Genomic DNA, 19,572 nt, shown 5'->3' on the forward strand with positions numbered 1-19,572 from the left:
TGTAGCTCAAACCCAGATATTCGCTTGAAAAAAATAAAACTAAGTGCTGTCATTAAAACTTTGTCTAAATGTTTGGATCACATCATTGAGTCCAAGATTGAATGCTGTCAAAATTATAAAAGCAATGCAGTTGTGAGACACACCTGGCTTATTAGGTTGAGCAGCGGTTTGCCTTCAGAACCAACCAAGCAGGTCAACAACTGTGGTATCCATGCCAACCACTGGATGGGCGGGACTCCAATGCAGTACTTGTCCACAGCATTAGCCAGTGTGTCCTTGTCATCGAAGCTGAGCAGCCACAAAACCTACAAATAAAGTGTGAGACGGATAAAATAAATCAATAATCGAACATGAAAAAGTCATTTGGTTTTAGGGGAAGGCGGGGCCTCTCGGGGACATAATTCAAATGCATTAAGTCACACACAGCTGAAAAGATCACAGAGGCATGACAGAAACACACTTTCATGCACACAGCTGAAAAGCTCTAATGCAAAGTATTCATACATACACAACTTAAATGTTCACTCTCACACACAATACAGAAAAATTATTTGCTCACACGCACGCACACTCTCACACACACACACACACACACACACACACACGCACACACAGTAATGATACAGTCACACATGCTCCTGAATTTTTTTTCAACTCGTGCAAAACATTTAAATTCAATATTTGTTTGGCGTTATCCATCCATTTTCCAAGCTGCTTATCCTCACAAGGGTTGCGAGAGTGCAGGAGCCTGTCCCAGCTTTCTTTGGGCAGTAGGCGAGGTACACCCTGAACTGGTAGCCAGCCAACCATTTACACCTAAAAGCAATGTAGAATCTCCAATTAACCCTACCATACATGTTTTGGGGGTGTGGGTGGAAACTGGAATGCACGGAGAAAACCCACACAGGCATGGGGAGAACATGTAAACTTCACACAGGCGGGGCCGGGAGAACTGTGAGGCAGACGCTCTAACCAGATGTGTCCACCATGTTGCCTTGTTTGCTATTATCTATATTTAATCAGTGTTCATGTTCAAACTATTTATACAATGCCTTACAATATTAAATATACCTTTGAGAAATAAAACCTCTGTCTTGTTTCAGATGAACACGTGTGCCTGTTACACTATTGTACTTACATGTCCTTATGGTGGTATTTGTATAACTAAGTACTTTAAAGTGGTACTGTGTTTAAAATGTTCTCGAGAACCATTGCTCATTAAAATGGTTAATGTGAGAGGCAAATCCTGAATTCGCCACTCACGGCCTCTGCTATAAGGCAGCGACTGTACGTAAAAATATTCTATACAACACAAAGTAGTCCAGTTGGTGTCTCGCTCATTAGTCGGACTCCTGCATCACTGGTTCTACACAGCAGGGGGTTGCGGAGTGAAGCAAAGATCCTTCTGGCTGATCATTACGGCCATAAATGTCGAGACTACGTCGGACCCATTTTTCTGCGGCGTGCCTCATTTCAGTGAAGATATAACAAACACTCCTTCCCATCCGCATATTTCTGACCAGGTTACGGATTGCACATAATTGATGTTCATGACAGGGTAACAGGCTACATACATCAGTATGAAGCACTGCCAAATCAGCTTGGCAGGACAATACTGGCGGCAAGGGTGGGCGTCACCAGAGCAAAACTATAATAGCCTTTGACGCTAAAAGCAGCCATAATTAGTACAGACAAAGATAATGTCATTTAATTCTGACGACCACTTGGCCATGGCCAGCTAGAATGACATAATTAAGCTTAATGTAACACACTTTGACTTGATTTTGTGACGTTTTGAGGTTGCACCCGTTTGCTGATAAAAGCATCACCGGACCTGGTCCTAGTCAGACTAAATTATGCACCCATCAAAGCGTCTTCTGTTTAAGAAGAATATACAATGACTGAAGCAACTGTAAAGGATATGCAGTGAATGTGCTGAAGTGTGTCTGTGTAAGAAGGCGCAATGCTTGTTAGCAAAGAGTCCATCTCGTTACCTCCCACATAGGGTTTGCTCAACTGGCGACTGTGATAGCATTAGTCTGACTCATTGAAAAAGGCCAGCCCATGCAGGAGGGTAGGGAGATTGGAGTGTCAGGGGAGGCCATTAGCTCGTCAGCGTCCGTGTAAGAGGATTCCACTTCACCATTGATCTGCCGTGGGAACCCATCCACAGCGACTACGGCCGGACTGTGAGCAATCAAATTACGACTGAGGCCGATGGTGGAATAAAATGTGTTTGGGCCTATCAGAACCAATAATGTATAGGCTGGATGGGGTCTGGAAAAGAGGGAATTAACAATGACCCTATTTGAAAAAAGGTCTAAGGGAGAGAGGCCCTTCTGCAGGAGGAGAAGCTTGGTTGCTCATGCTCATATAAACTCATAACTCTACAAGTTCGAGGTACGACTAATTTTGGAGCAAATACGAGCTGAGCCTCTGTGGACCAAGTATAAATCATTCATATGTGACGGTTGCCAATACAAAAACAAAATATAAACATTTATGACTTGGACAATTTTTGACAATTTAAAAAAATAATAATTTTCTGGATATGGTGTTTTACGGCCCCAATTGTCAAAAGCAGTGTTTACTAAAAGATTTTGTGCCACCAGTTTGGAATGTGGTTTCTCTTCATAACTGTAACTTCCAAAATTATAGATTAAGACATTATTACCAGCGGCATGGTGCACGACTGGTTAGCACATCTGCTTCACAGTTGAAGACCTGGGTTCAAATCCGGCCTTGCCTGTGTGAAGTTTGCATCTTCTCCCTCTCCCTGTGTGGGTTTTCTCTGGGTACTCTAGTTCATGCCCACATCCCAAACACGTGCATGGAAGGTAAATAGTGGATACCCCGCCTCTCGCTCAGAGTCAGCTGGGATAGGCTCCAGCATGCTCGCGAGCCTTTTGACAATAAATGGTACCTAAAATGGGTGAGTGGACATTATTACCACAAGCTGGGTGAAGTACTATACAATGTAACACTATATATTGTAGTGCCATATAAAAACCTCGACAGTAGGATATACGCCCCTATCGTATATATCGTAATTTTGATGTCTGAGGTATTGGGTTAGCAGTCTTGCCACACTGTAGTGTCCGAGACCAACATCGGTCATATTTTTATTAACTTAAAAGTGCGTGAGAGATCTGGAGGGGTGCAGGCTTTACGGACCAGACGACCCGTGCAATTTGATGTCACATTTTACAACGTTAAATGGTGAACAAATTTCAATGTTAATTTATTAAAGATCATCCTTACATGACAGAAGACGAAGGACTTATTTACAGATCTATAAATGCTGGGGAGTGGGGGGAACAGTCAAACCTTGTTTGGAATCAGGATGAATAAAAAAAAAATTCTAATACTGACCAAAATTTCTCACCTTTGCAAGGTACTTGCGAGATTTGCTCTCGTTTTGGTGGCGGCAAGCATGGAGGTAGCAGGTAATAGCAGATACTCCTAAGTGAAGCTGACGATCCTTCACAAAGATGTTCTCCAAATAGTCTCCCCACATGGCCCACGCCTTCACCAAGACATCGTGCATCTGGACAGCAGCTGAAAAGGCCTTGTTGGCCTCTTCTGACCTGAAACAACGGGTAGGAAGAAGCGTTGGTTCACAAGTGGGAGAAAGAGAAATAGGTTGAAGTTGCTGTGGCGTGTTTGCAAAAGACTTATATGAAGTGAAATAAACCCCTGAAATGTGGATGGAAAAAAATCTGTCTCATATTCTGAGAATTGTATAACATCAGTAAGAAGTACATTTTATCTATGTAAATTGGTTGTCATCTTTAAGAACCAGGCAGAGTGCATGTAGCAATTTATCTAAAAATGAATTCATGTCACTTACGGTTGAGCAAGTTTTGCTATAACACAAGTTGTCCTAAAGGGTACCATATAGCAAAGCTTCAAATATATATATATAAATGCAATGTAAAAGGGGCTCAAAATCTTACTATTTCTCTGAAAAGACCGAGAGGGCAATATATATCAGTGTATAAATAGATTAACCATGAAGAGCACTGCTTGAGTTTGGAGAAATCTGCCAGTTGATAACAGTGAGAATGCTTGGAATTTTTTTCCCTTCCTATCCTGGTTCCACAATCTAGTAGTCACACTTGCCAATCCTGCAAATTCAGTGTTGCATGCTTAAGGTGAAGACAGGTGAAATCTGGCAGCAGATCTGCCATTTCTGCTGACAAGGGCATTTATTCTGAGTCATCAGCGGCTTGCGTCACACTGTGCAGCTTATAACCACTCCTTGGGATGTGGCCTGCATAACTTTTACACATTTCAACATTTGATTAATAAACAAGGCACAAAAGAAACCTTATCCTGCCATCAAAACAAGCAGACAGGTCTGCCAATGAGACCGCTTCAGTGAGCAGCATGTTAGGAAGCCTATGAAAGTACTGCTTATGTGCAACAAAATGTCTCCCAAGACAATCCATTAAAATGTGTTATTATGAAAGGCAATTTGGCATGTGATTAAGAATGGAAGCTCAATTGCTATGGGAGTCAGAGCCAAAGACTCTAATGCTTAACAGAGTTGCCGCTGTCACTTTGCTTATAATAAAGTGCATGAAATGTTTCTGCCAGCTACCTCAGCAACAGACAGACACCTAACATCTTTAACACCTGCTTAATCGAATCATTCCCAAATCTTTAGCCCACACGGATAAATGAATGTGAGTGCAAATGGTTATTAGTTCATATGTGCCCTGCGATTGAATGGCAACCAGTTAAGGGTGTATAGCCCCTCTGGCCTGAAGATAGCTGGGTGAGGCTCCAGCACGCCAGCGACCTTAGTGAGCATAAGCGGGAGAAAAAAATGGATGGCTGGATGGATAGACAGACGCACAGACATACATACACGCGCGCGCACACCCACACACAGACAATAACATGAAGGTCCCTTGATCCGTAACCACCACCTCACTGTTAATTCTCCCCTGGTTAAGGGGAACTTAATGATCGCAATAAACCCTGCTGAGGTGGAGGCAAGTTTTGCTGATCGCAGAGATTCTTGAAAATTGCCTGTGGTTAATTATTGAGCTGTGTATACATTTAATAAGGCTTCCTCAATTTGTCTCTTATCCCTCAGGGTGCCATGTCACGTCAAAGATGACGGGAAGGAAAGAGGGGTGATGAGTGGAGGTGGGATGAGCAGTCAAGTTGCTCTATAAGCAAGCCTCCCAGCTAAAGAGAGAACTGCACGCGCAACTGTCACAGACTGATGACACAGATGTACTGTATAATATTATCCCAAATAGAGTGCAGGCTTATACACTTAGGGGTAAGGCTTGAAGCGAAAAACTGCATTGACATGGTTTTATGATAACGTGGTAGCAAACAGACTTCATGAATAGTTAAAAAGATGAAGGAAGTAAAGGTAGCTGCAATGGATGCATAAGTAGGTAACTGTCATCCATACTTGTTGATCTGAGCCAGGAACATTCCCTTGAGGGCGTAGAACTCAGCAGTCATCTCCTTGGTGAAGTACTTCAGGTTAGTGGACTCGATCACCTCTAAACCCTGACAGGCAACAGACAAAAGACTTAACTTTTTTAACCGCCCCCAAAAAAATAAATAATCACATTTGCGAAATTAATCACAAATGTGTGTTTCTTTCGGCTTGTCCCTTTCGGGGTCGCCACAGCGTATCATCTCAGATCAACGCATATATAAGTTTGGCACAATTTTTACGCCGGATGCCCTTCTTGACGCAACCCTTCTCAGCGAGTGGAGGCCCCAGTGGGATACGAGCCCACAACCCCTGGTTTTACCAAACCAGTGCTCTAACCAGTGAGCTACGGGGCCTCAGAAATTAATCACAAAGAAGATGCCAATTTGTGTTGGAAAGTGTCATCATCATAGGTGATCATTAAGATGTAAAAAAGTGTTAAGCCAAGTTTCCATTATAGTCAGCCTATGTTTAGTTGTCCCCAATACGCTGCTGTGAAAAAGTGTGTAGCCAGAGAGGCGAACTGAGACTGCAAGCCAGAAAAAGATTTAAGGGATGGGAGAACGAGCGAGGAGGGTTTCTTCTGATACTTTTAATGGCTTGTGGTGAGCTGAACCACTTCTATTAATCAGAGCCCTCAGTGGGCGCAAGTGTAATCCCTTGAGATACCTTTGCTTCCAAATCTTGGTGTAATAACATGTCACCAAACGTTACCTCAAACAACTCCTGCCATTTTTGTATTAAAATTTTGGCTCCAGGCTATTGGCTAGTGGGCAGGAAAAAACAACATTGTATAGCATTATGGATGGCAAAAAAAGACAGTTGTAGCAGTGTATTTGTAATTTTGCTCACTGATTATTGAGTTTAGTTGTTGTTTTGAGCAGTAAATTTACAACGTGATCAAATATGTCAGCTCAATGGTAACTGGGGGCTCAACAGAATTGAATTTGAATGATTTAAGTTAGAGTGGACCAGTTGCTGTGTTTTCGTCACACGTAATTACCATATATTGTTCCAGTAAAATATTTCACAAGACCGCTGCTGGAGTTTGTTTCCTGAGCAATTCAATGTGTGTAATTCTATGCATGCAAATTGACATTCCCTTTGAGGGACTATAAAGTAATCCTCCTCCTCCTATAATATATTCCACATCCAGAGATTGAACCAAGCATTCCTTGGCCAAAATAAGTTTTCATTATTAGATGAAATCATACAGATATGAAAAGTAGGCAGGAGAAAACTCGCACAAGGCTGAACATTACATAAAATATACATTAACTCATGGTTAAATGTGTTTTTTAGGTAAACAACTTTCAAATTTTCACCTGCATGCATTCGTTCTTCCCCATGACACCAGCGAGCTGTAAATAGCATTTAACCTGCTGTCTGATCTTCTGAAAGCAGTCAACAATGGGCACTGTTGGGATGGTGTGGATACGACTGAGAATGTCCAGAGCCACATTCACCAAACCCTGTGTGGGGGCACAAGATGATGAGAAAAAAAAAAAAAAAACTTGTTGCTGTGATTTTTATCTTCCACTGTGACAGCTCTGTATGTGGTACCAAACTCCAAGTACATTTATGACTCACCTGTTTGCGCCCGATCTTGCCATATTGAATGATAGCAGATGCTGAGGCATGAACTCCCAACATGGCATTGTTGTTGTTTGGATCATGCTGTGTATTAGTCTCATATGCTGTCACTATGGCTACAGACACACAGAGAGAAAACAGTAATATGAATGGTGTCTCCACTTATTATGCAGTTTCCATCGTTGAAGAGGAGCGCAAAGCACCGGGGACATGAGCATACTGAACAGCAAATGGGGCATGACAATGGATTTTATCAAGAATATTCTTTTTCACAATAGCAGAAGGTTGAAGGCTATGATGTAAGCAATGTGGTACAGAACTAGAGATGTACGGAAATAGAGTAACACAGAGGTGGGGGGGTTACGCCATTGAGCATCTGATCCTTGTCCATGCCACATTAGAGACACTTAGAATTGGAACTACAATAATTAAGGGTCTTACCTTGGTAGTGATGCTGGCGCCACATGAAAATGCTACTCCAGTGGGAGAGGTCATCGGACACAATGGGAAGTCGGTTCCTCCAAGTTTTCACCACAGTCTTCATGTCATGGAGGCTAGTGTTGCGACCCAAGTTAGCTGGCTGCAGACCTGCATTTATTTGGGCGGCCTCTTGCAATTCAATGATCTGTTGTGCTGCCTGAGGAGAACATGCAAGTTAATAAGCATGCTCAACTGACTCCATTTCAAATTCATCGTAATCTGAAGCTGCAATCTAATTACAAACATTCCCACATTTTCAATAGCAAGTTTTTTTTTTTGTATACAGTTGCTGTATTCGATCTTGCTGTGCCACAAATACAATGCATTTAAAACAACTATTATATGGAACTGCCTGCTAACAGTTGTTCTCTGTTCAGTCTCTTGGGAGGCTAAATAGGGAACTGTAAAATAATGTGATGACAAAGGTGAGATTTGGATGTGTGGCGCTAAAGCAAGCGGTAGAAGGATAGTGTTGGGGATGTGAGGATGAAACAGGCAACCAGAAAGGAGAGCTCAAGTAAATGAAAAAAAAAAAACAACATTGCAAGTAAAAAAAAAAAAAAAAACAAGGAGGTTGCTTTGTGTTTGGGAACAATAGGCAAAAACATTGATGTTCTCTTGGTATCTTTAACTTTAGACAATTTCCTTGATCACTATTGTGAAAATTAGCAATCAACTTGATCAACATTTAATTTGAACTGGATGGTAGAATCCCAGTTTCCTACTGAGCAGAATAATGCTACCAATACGTGGAAGGAATTTAACTCGCCATTAACTTCCTATATGACACGATTACAGTATTAAGAAAAATTAAAAATTAGAGTGCTGCGCAATAAATTAGCAGATATTCTTCAGGTATTTTCTTTGGAAATTAACATGCCCAAGATATTGAATGCATTTGTGATATCTGCCATCAAAATAGCAAATGACCTTGACAGGTCATCGGTCAAAATTTTCATTTCAATGTTACACCTCTAACGATGCAGTAATGATAGCCCCACCCTAGATGCATGTTAATGTGATTTATAAACAAGCCCGGGGTGAGACAACACATTTAACGTTAAATGGCAGACAAGATGGGGTTATGCAACACAGCCCTGGGTAAGTGCAAACAAACATTAGCTCTGGCTGACAATTGAAATTTTACATGCGCAATTAAGAAAAGGAAGAAAAAAAATGGGTCTTGAATCGGAGTCTAAAAATGGTTTCTAAAAATAAATGTTTTGGACTCAATGATTTTCCGAAAGACCGTGATGTGATAGTATGACAGAAAAAAGAAGGGGTGATTGGGGGGGAGAGAAATGATAAGCAAGGTATTCTGTCTCATTTTGGCCCAAAGCTGCTTCGCAAACATATAATCAATCATTCCATTATAACTACTCATCAATCAATATTAACGCCACCTCTCCCAATCGATGGAGTAGGTGATCATCCATTGATTGTCAGACGCCGCTGGGAGGCAGGATTTGATGATAGCTCGATTTTTGAGCTTCTGTATTTGCAGAGTCTGGGGTTCTTATTCCAAGGCACTCACAGAGTTTTGGATGTGGACATAGCGTTTGGAATAGAGATTTACAGCTCACTCCTAGACTGCCTGCAGAAGAATAAATAGCTTGTTTTCCCTCTGCAAGGATAACTGGACAGTATGCGTGCAAGATCATACACGTGCACACATGCATGTGTGTGGGTGTGCAAAGAACAATGAAGAAAGTGGTCACGCAATTTGCATTTTAATTTTGTATGGACAAATGCAGCAAATAAGAGATGGTCTAAAGACTACCACCCCAACTTTTTAAACAGACAACCAAAACAAATTGGGTTGTACAAAATTTATTCACAATTATCAGTTATCAGTTGATGGCGCCTTTCTCACCTTCATTGGGACTATGCCATTCATCATGTAAATGTAATTCTGCTGCAGGTATTTAATCAAGTGCTATCTTATGGCAGGGGAGTAATTACCACAAAACTAACGCTCCTTCCTTATTTTCTCTTGTTGCAGCATTTGAGGCCCATCGTCCTAAACTTCATCACCTTGCTTTCTCTTCTTCACCCATCTTCCCCTTTCATTTTTTCTCCTGTCTATTTTAATCACTTGTGGAGGAACTAAAGAGGCTTAAAGGTCCCCCCCCCATCTATTCATCTAACTCAATTTTACAAAATGGAATGAGGAGAGAAGATAGAGGCTTGTTATCAGCGTTACTTAACGCAATGTCTCAAGGCAAATGATGGGTCTCTCAACATGCATCTTTCAGTCCTCCGCACAGTAAGCTGATTCCTGCTGTTTTTTTAAACACACATACACACAACAGCTCTACGTTTGCATAAATACCTGGAGCAGTGGCGTGTGCACATGCGAAACAATGTGAGGCAACCTTCTCCACTCCCGGATGGCAAGGCTGGACGCCATCTCCACCAATCTCTCGATGAAGTTGAGCTGCTGCTCCTCTGGGTGGCAAATAGCCAGGTAGCCACGGTGCATGTTCACCTTCCAAGCCATCTCCTTAGGACAGCTCAACTCCACCTGGACATTATCATGCATACGATATTTGAATGCATTCAAGCCCACAATTACCAAATTGCATTCCATTTCCTTTCTGTTAATTTGTGCAATTTAATGTTTTTAATAGAATTAGGTGAATTCTTAGAAGTGTTGTAGGTTATAATTCCCTTTTAGAAAAAAAATCTCAATGTAGTTAGGAAAAAAACATATTACTATATCAAGCAAAACCCCACACTTAGTTATAAGAGTACAAAGGGAAAAGGGAGAATGACTCACTTTTTGTTTCAACAACAACATGGTTTCAAACTCATAATGTTAAATGGTGCCTTGCCTCAGGAGCTCTGTATTTATAACGACTCAACCTGACGGGTTTGACAGCTCGGTAGAGAAAAGGGCCCTGTTATTGATTAAAATGTTGAGTTGATTAGTACAATAACAAAAACCCCGAGGGGCCTTCAAAGTCAAACCAGTGTTTTATGTCTTGAATTTAAAACGAACAAGGGAGTATGAAGATAACTACAGTGGTTGAAAAGGGCAGGGGAGTGAGGAAGCACGGGTGTGTATTTGCATTGGCTCTTAAGAAAATTACAGTGATTGGTCAGGGCAGTTATCATGGGTGACGCTTGATGAATGTCCCGGAGACAGGCACGGCCTTATCAAGAGGCAGCTTTAATTGAAAGCCGGGGCATTTGGAATCTGCTTTAGCGCTAGCGAGGAAAGCGTCACTCTTCTTCGCCACCATAAAACAAATCAGCCCACAGCAGATGTCAGGGTAATTATTCACACACTGAGATGTCGTAAATATTAGAGGCTAACAGAGCGTGGAGGAAAGGTAGAAATGGATGCAGCGGGTGAGTGGAAGCAGAGTAGGTAAACGGAAGAATGCGTAAAAGTGAACGGCGTAAAAGCCAAAATTGGTAACAGAGGAAGGAAGGAATGGCGCAAGAACAAGGTGATGAAATGGAGTTGGTGTTGCCATCCAGACAATTTAATTAGGTGTCACCTTAGGACACAGCAGCTCAATGGATTGGTTCCAAGTCTCCTTGAAAGAGCAAAGCAGGATTATTTGTTATATGTCAAGTAGCATCACGCACGTTCCATCCGTCTATGCTTCCTCTTAGCAAACATGCGGCCCATAAATTAACAAGCTGCAAAGCTGCACTTCCACAGCTTTACGACCAGTGCTCATACTCCCTGGAGGTTGTGGAGTGGCTGGATGGTCTAATATCAAATTACTTCCTCACATAGACATGGGGTCTTTGCGGGATATAAAACATTGCACCCAATTCCAGGAATAAAATGAAGAAAAATGGAGTTCAGTCGCTGGTTCACCCGGTTCAAGCCTGAAGGTTCCGCATCATCAGTGATGTTCTTCGTAGGGGTTTTTGATTATACTTCACATCCTTTCCATTTTTCGTCAGGCTTTTGAGGTTAGTGTGCACTTTCAGAGCGAGCGCATAGGTATAGGTGGGTACATGTGTGGGCAGGGGCACACACTTAATTTAACATAGTAACTGTGCACTCCTCACCTGAACCAGAGCTTCCTTCATGGCAGCCCAGTTGGAAACCCTCCAAGCACATTCCAGCACTAAATAAGGGTTGGAATGGCCTTTAGATTGGCCATACTCTGTCAAAGGTTCCCACTGGTTCAATTCCTTGGAACATCTGAACATAGAGCAAATGAAGAAAAAGGCGATGGAAGAGAATCCTTTTGTTCAGCAGAGAGACCTAGACCCTGTGTCAAGCTATTTTCATAAAACCATTTAAGTAAAATGGATCTGGGATTAATTTATCCTTTGAAAAGTCCATAGAACACATCAATGTACATCAATATTTCCCTCTGCATTGTCTTTAGTGCATTTTGAAAATAACAGCAATTTATTGGAATTAAATTAGGTACCGTATCCAGTGGTCTTCCCAGAGCTGGTACTCAGGGAATATGGCTGGGGACACATTGCCCCTCTCGTGCTCTTTTCGAGCCTTCTCCATTGCTTTTTCATAGCTTTCCTGTGCCTATAGAAATGCATAGATTCAGGTTCAGCTTCCAATAAGCGCCTTCAACATGACTTCATCAGGCTGCTGTATTAGAATACATTTTGAAGCATTTAAAACACTCTACTTCACCTGTTCAAAGAAGCCATGCTGCTCGTAAGCAATAGCTGTGGCGGTTTCGGGGAACTTGCATCTCTTCTGCCACAGGCCTGCCCACATGTCCTCTTCTTGGAGCAGAGAGTACAGCTCGGCTAGGGAGTCTAAAATCTCCTGCAAAAACAAAATGTATACATTTTAAACCATATAAAAAGATGTTCAAACACTAAAATGAGAAAGAGGACAAAACACTACACCTGTTGAGGCGGCGTTATACTCTCCTGCTCATAGACCTCTGCACTTTGCTTGGGTTTGCTGTGAAGACTCAGGCCCTTTTCAAAGGCCTGCTGCTCCAGCATGAGAGTGGATCGGAGCCACAGGTTGTGCGTCTTGCCTAAGTACTTGAGTACACATGGACGGATGGGAATGGGGGGGACACACTGAGACATGGCCTCGACAAAGCAGTTAAGGGCACTGGGCTGACAATCTCTCTGGGCTTGGTGACTGCCACTGCACAGGAAAGGACTCATTTCTCCAGATAATGCCTGCGAAAGTAAGCATGTTTACTTTAGCGGTGGTGTAGTGAAGTACAACATTAGTAAAAGCATTACGTCCCTCATATAAAATGATTTGGAGTGTGTAAAACGTAGCATGAGGGAAAAGTGCCATATATATTATTGTACATCATTAAAGTTTAAATACATTAGCAATTATTTAATACCCACACCACGCAACAATGAGTATCATCAATCAATAATCAACAATGTGCATTATCATTGACACCACTTTTTTTCAGACCAAGTGTGAGCGCAATTACTGTACTTAACTTTGAGGACTAGCAGATGCCGAGCACTAATACTTGATAATAAGATTACATCTTTCAGTTGTAATGAAAATGTTTTATTTTCGTATATTTTTGTCAGGTTAATCCAATTGTGACATTCGTTAAACAGCAAACAATGAGAGAAGGACACCAAATTCTGTTGCTCAAAGCTTTTTCATAAAAGAGAAGTAACTCGAAACAACAAGTATGCATATTAACTCTTTATTTGCCAGTGTAGCCTGTCTTCATTGCGAGCCCAAGAAAATCTTCATTGCGCCATCTTATAGCCTATGATATTCATGTGCCAAGCAAAGCAAATACAGTAAAGCCTCGGTTCTTGAATGTCTCCGTTTTCGAACGAAAATTTTGAGATTTTTTTTGCTTCTGTTTTTGAACGAAAATCGGTACTCGAATGAAGCAGCTGATCCACTCACAACGTGCTTTGATATAGTCAATTTCGAACGCCCCCTGAAAAAATGCGGAAATAACATAATGCTCGTGGCGCAAGCAGATGACCCACCCACGACACGTTTCGTTATCGTCAATTCGAATGCCCCCGAAAACACATAACGCATAATGCGCACCGCGCAACCAGCGCCACTTTTGTTATTCTGCATAACTCAGCCTCTGTCCACAGACGTTGTTTTTCTTCCTATTGAGGACTACCGTATTGACCCCCAATCATGGCTCCAAAGAAGGCAAGCTGCTTGTTTAAAGTTATTCTGCACTTTTGTTAATAAAAAAAAGTTTACAAGGCTGGGGGTCGAGTCGCTACAGATACGGCAATGCACTCCCAGCCTAGCGTACTCTACTACTAAAGAATAAATTTTAAGCAAAAAATAAATATATTTCTTAAATTATATAACGTATTTAAACTATACATGTATTTCTAGTATGCAGTTTATTAAAAGCTACAAAAAATGCTAAAAAGCCAAAAATTTTTAGGCTTGGAACGCATTATTTCTTTTTCCATTCATTGTAATAGGAAACATCGATTTGGTTTTCGAACAAATCACTTCTCGAACCTTTTTCTGAAATGCATTGTGGTCGAGAACTGAAGCATCACTGTACTTCGTAGCGAGGCAAAGCAAATTCTTCATTGCAGCAAATGTATGACAAATCAATAATAATTCTCACAATTTTCAAGAAATATAAATATTTTAACTAACTTTTAAAATTTACTTAAATGTAAAACTTTTTAGAGTAACAATTTGTGATTTTTGACATTTTGACAGAAAATTTTTCAAGGATTTTCAGTTATGTGAGGGGCTCTATCTAAAACAAATACAGTGGATAAGCTACCAAGAAGAAATAGGAGACAAAGAACAACATAGAGACTGGTGGATATACGAGTAGGAATGTGGATGCCATGTCTCTTCAGTGTGATAACTACAAAATGTGAGTATAAACTAATACATGGCTGCGTCCAGAGAATACTACAAAATATAAAACTCTGGCAGGACAACTGAAGTGAAACCATCAATTATATCTCTTTACTTCATGTGCCACACTGCGCAGCTTGCTTGGCATTTTCTGATGAAGATGACCTCACCAAGCTATTTACTTACAGCTTTCAACTTTAACATTACTTTAAGGCTAACAATGACAATTTCAGTGGCCTTAGTACACAGGTTATGTGCTTGATGTAACGTTATAAACACAGCTATGAATAGAAAGTGAATAGAAAGTGTGCTACAGCAATGATCACTGCCAAAAAATCCTGATCGTTTAAATCTTCCTGGTATTGGTCCATCCATTTTGTTTGAAAATATGGGTCAATGTGAGGATATATGTTTTCCAAGATTAAGTTGAATCACACACACACACACACACACACACACACACACACGCACACAATACAGATAAATGATGCATGCCCGATGGCTATAATTTACAAGGCCTATTGTCAGCAGTGAATATTTAATGCCTGGATGGTCACTTAAATTAAGCTAGTAATCATGAAGACCAATTGATCAGCAAATTTCTTCCTCAGAAAGCGATGCTACATGCAGAGACATAAAGTGGCCTTGCTTTTAACATGAGCTGTCACGGTATCATGTGATAAGGAGCCAAAAGAGCCATCAGAACAAACATAGCATGCATGTGACTTGGAAGTTAGTCATGGGAAGAAAATCATTATAATTCTAATGACTGCATCTCTCAGATAGTGAAGAGCTCAATCACTTCAAATCAAGGCCTTTCAACTGTCTCGAAATAATCCATATTCATTTAGTTATTAGTTCAGCTCATTAAAGCTTTCCTTCCTTGGCTTCTATATTCCATATTTAGCATAACTGAACATGCCCTCTTTAAATAAATACCCTCTCTGTACGAGATGAGGACGACAAAGGTCAAACTTGTGTGACCGTCTTAGTGGTTTGCATGTGGCTTTGATGTCCTCACAAATATTTTTTGCAAGCATGAATGTCTTCACAGTCCCAGAGCTCATATACGGTCGCAGTTATGTACTTACATGCTGTTGCCTGTCAGAGAGAATCTTCCAAAGACGAGGAAAGAGCTGCACCCATGATCTCTCAGCCAGAGGAGTAGCGATGTGACAAAGCTGGACGAGAGCATTCAGCAGCGCCCCAGTCTAACAAAGGCCAGGGTTGAAATGGCAAGATATACTTTTGAAACTTCAATTGTAATACCCTCCCCAATTCTACTGGGTGGTACCATTTTAATTACTTGAGCACATATGTGCATGCTGTTCGAGGAGGACATTACCTTGACCTCCCGTAGCGAGTCAAGGAACTTATCGTGGCGGTTCGTAAGCATGTGCAGTTGGTTGCCAGCATCTCTCTCAGCCTGGTCCTTAGTCTTGGGAAGAGCGGTTTGGTCACCTGGGGCTAATTCTATATCAATCTCCACGTCCTACCAGGGAGGAAATGGAAAATGTAATTCACTTCATACTAATGTATGAGAGAAGATGTGATGTGAATGTGTGAAGAAAAAGCAATCATTTCATCCACTCTCAGGTTGAGTGCACGTTGCACACTCCAAATGGGATAATGTGCTAATTGATGTGAGACTCCATCTCTCTACAACACTGTGGTGCATGTGTGTGTGGCGGTGGCCTACCTCCTCCTTGGTCTCACTCGTCTCTCTCTCACGGGGCTCCTGCTTGACATGCGTTGCCATGGCGAAAGCAGCACGGTCGTGGCTGTCAGCCAAGTTGATGACGTTAGTGATAGACGGAAGCATTGATCCCTGGCAGCTGGTGCCGATGATGGTGTTGCGTTCGCAAACTGCCAGCAGCAGCTAATAAGCACATACAAAGGGTAGGTAGTCGGATCAGTGAGAGTTGTTGGCAGAAAGACTGCATGCTGACAGTAAAACGAGTTGTGATTTGAGTCAACAACACCTTTTAATTGCTGGATAAGCATACTGCTCGATGCATTGCTTACCTCAATGCACTGCTTAATCCAGAAGTGACTTCCCATGGCCTCCCAGTTCTGAGAACAGCAGATGTAGAGAAGCCTCTCGTAGACTCGGCGCTTCATGGAGCCATCAAAAACCTCAAAGAACTTTGCTCGGATCAGTGGCTGAGTGCAGCGAAGTCCAGAGAGAAAAGCTGGCTCCAACTTTGATGTGATGTCACTTCCTGACAGACTTTCGTCCCTGGATGATGAGACCGAATATTGACTTTTTTATTGAGCTTGTGTGGAGACTCTCAGGACCTGATTTGTTAAGATCACAAAAAACAAGCGCTAAATTTCATAATAGCTCTAGAAGATTGCACGCCCGGTTGGTGCGCGTGTTGAGTGTAATCTACTAAAATTGCCATCTTTTCCTCCCACAGAGTGAGTGTTAAATTGCAAGTGCATTCACTAATGGTTTACAAATGTTGTTAGCTACAGATGTAAAAGTGGTGAAGACGACCATATTTAAAATGAGGGTTTTACATTTTAGGTAGATTTTAACATTTGGGAGAGCACCACAAACCAAAAATGAATTTGAAATGCAATTGGAAGTGTTACATGGAAACAACCATTACTGAGTATATTAAAAAAGAAAATCTATCATTCCAGCAATTGTGAGGAAGCCAGCAAATTACTTATTTGATTTAACACAGCCTGTGTGTGGCAATTAAATGTGCCTCTCCATTCTGCGTACATGGTTGGCACTGCGTCAGCAAAACCTCTGACCCAATGTGGCTTAACAGTAACAACACGTCTGCAATTGACCACAAAAATCACGTGTTTATGTGGTTAAACCGATGGCCACACTTGGCCAGTGCTCGTCACTGGAAGGCCAATAAGCTTTAATGCAGGGGTCCTAATTAAAACTACCTTGTCATCAATTAGGTGCAGGGCTGAACGAGGTGAGAAAACACTCTTAATTGCAAGGGTTTCTTTTGAACTAGTACTCATTCATAGTACAAAGAACACAACATTAGTTATAGCCAAAAAAGAATTCTCTGTGGTAGGCCAGGCCTCACTGTTTTGATGAATTGATCTGAAGAACAAATCTTTAATTTACTACTGAATTTAAAACAGAAAACCTTCAACCACAGTATAATATTAACATACTGATTTAACTTCATCGCACTTCACCTAAAATAACACTCTGGGAGAGGCTTGTTACAATGCTTTGAAATCAAACAAGATGTGAGAAGATGGAGCGTTCAAAGATGTTTTGTCATTGGATTTATGGCATGCCTTTTTTTTTTTTTTTTTGAGTGGCTCCATGTTGTTCGTTAGTTCATTCAAAGCTGCTGAATAGCTATGCATAGTCAAAATTCAGACATTCTGCTGCACTTCCTGGCTCTCGAGTATGATTCACGTAACAGAATGTGTGCGTGTGAGTGAGTGAGCGAGCACACGAGATAAAAGGAACAAAAAACGGCAAGACCACAACAGCTGGACATCACTTGTATTGGCACCACTCTCTCCATCATACATTGTTGTGGCACAGCTGCTTTATTATTCCAATATCATTACTCGCTGTCAATCATGGCTTTACTACTCATTTTAAATCTCCTGACACTGAGAGCAGATGGGGTGGAGGGATATAGGATGCATTTGCCTGATTAAAAGTGTAATGTGTAGAAGTCACAGCCAAAAGAAAACCATGCCTTGATGAATTGCAGTCAACAGGATACTCTCCCACCCAGAAGCCCCTAAAATGATTGGTGCATTGCCATGGGATGATGAGCTCAGACACTAATAATGCCCTTTAAAACGGACTGGGTTATTTTAGTAATATTTTTACCAAATCGCTGCCAATATGATCTCCTACAGAGCTTTGATTAGATGTAAAATTATGCCTTGTTTTTTTACATCCAACAGTTGGCTTACTCATGCATGAAGTCCCACCACTTGCTCTGTATATTCTCTTGCAACATTGTCATTTTTTTTTCTTGCCTGAACCTGTCTGACCTTTATCCCTTATGCAGAGATGGATCCAAGGGCAGATAAAAAAACCTTCGTGGCATGGCCACTTGGCTAGATGATGAATAGTAGTAATTACCTGTAGACGTAATTAACTAGGTCCAGGAACTGGCCGTTTAATTCCAGTTCATCAGGGAAACGCTTCTCAATGTAGGTCATCATCTTTACCAACAAGATGGACTTCTCACGGATATTGGGCATCTAGAAAGAGAAGAAAGAGTGTCGCTTAGTCTCGACATTTCATCATCGCATTATTGGTACTACACAGCCTGCACTGCCTCATCTCACTCACCTGATTAGCAGCCATAGGCGAATTATTCTTCACCCACTCCTCCACGATCTTGACGACAGCGCGGAGAATTTTGGGGTCTGGCGACTTTTCAATCAGCGAGGTGAGAATGACCTGAATGAAGTTCTTTCTCATTTCCATGCTCATGACAGAGAGCCGTGTCTTCACCAGGTCAAGGCTCAGCATGACCAGCTCACTTGTTACTGTGACAACAGAAGTGTTAACGTCCAAAGACAAGTTCAAGGCGAGGTAATAGAGGATACAGCTACATCGATTAAGCTTAATAGAACAGAGGGACATGAACGGTCCTTAGCAGCTTCTCTAGTCAAAAAAACTTTTGCATTGGTATTTAACTGAGAATAAATATGCCTCTGCAAATATAACCATTAAGTGACTACTTAATGTGCAGAGAGCATTTTAGCCATAGCCAATAACGCCACTCTGAAAGTTAAAGTAATATTTGAGAGGTATTTTATCCAGTAAGTTCTATAATAATGATAGGTACAAACGATTGGTTTATCAACAACTAATTGATTATCAAATGAATTAGCAACCAAATTTATCAATTATCATTTCGAGACCTTGTTTAACTTAAAATTGTCCTACTTGTCTGATTTCAGCCTTTCATCAGTATTTTTTTTCCATTTTCTTTCTGTACTATTTCTGTACACCGTCATAAAAGCAGACTGATTATCTTACTGTTTAATCAAGACAAGATGTTTTCAGACATCTGTTTTAACGCTGAAAAATGAACATTTTTGCCCATTTTTTTATGGTTGTTACAGACCAAATGTTTGGGCAAATCTTTGGGCATTAACTGCACTGCCCATTTTAAATAATGTCTTGTTCTTAAAGAAAGGTATGAAAACCAAACATATTTTAATCACAGTTATTCATTAAGAAAATAGCCTACAGATGAGTTGATTGAAATATTTGTTA

General features: G+C 41.1%; 1 protein-coding gene across 2 annotated transcripts in view; it reads right to left on the reverse strand.

The window, feature by feature from the left end:
* The window catches only part of trrap (transformation/transcription domain-associated protein), a 74,168-nt gene that overhangs the window by 19,136 nt on the left and 35,460 nt on the right, over nt 1–19,572 (reverse strand). For both annotated transcript variants that reach the window (XM_061810095.1, XM_061810094.1), the window contains exons 47-63: nt 18,637–18,836; nt 18,424–18,545; nt 16,359–16,572; nt 16,033–16,212; nt 15,679–15,825; nt 15,425–15,544; nt 12,386–12,673; nt 12,165–12,302; nt 11,941–12,053; nt 11,570–11,705; nt 9,870–10,061; nt 7,499–7,694; nt 7,055–7,173; nt 6,790–6,936; nt 5,435–5,535; nt 3,386–3,587; nt 144–305 (exon numbers count right to left, since the gene is read on the reverse strand). In XM_061810095.1, the coding sequence (XP_061666079.1) occupies nt 144–305; nt 3,386–3,587; nt 5,435–5,535; nt 6,790–6,936; nt 7,055–7,173; nt 7,499–7,694; nt 9,870–10,061; nt 11,570–11,705; nt 11,941–12,053; nt 12,165–12,302; nt 12,386–12,673; nt 15,425–15,544; nt 15,679–15,825; nt 16,033–16,212; nt 16,359–16,572; nt 18,424–18,545; nt 18,637–18,836 (2,777 nt within the window). The remainder of the gene's footprint in view (nt 1–143; nt 306–3,385; nt 3,588–5,434; nt 5,536–6,789; nt 6,937–7,054; nt 7,174–7,498; nt 7,695–9,869; nt 10,062–11,569; nt 11,706–11,940; nt 12,054–12,164; nt 12,303–12,385; nt 12,674–15,424; nt 15,545–15,678; nt 15,826–16,032; nt 16,213–16,358; nt 16,573–18,423; nt 18,546–18,636; nt 18,837–19,572) is intronic.

This window comes from Syngnathoides biaculeatus, chromosome 22, assembly GCF_019802595.1.
Source record: "Syngnathoides biaculeatus isolate LvHL_M chromosome 22, ASM1980259v1, whole genome shotgun sequence".
NCBI lineage: Eukaryota > Metazoa > Chordata > Actinopteri > Syngnathiformes > Syngnathidae > Syngnathoides > Syngnathoides biaculeatus.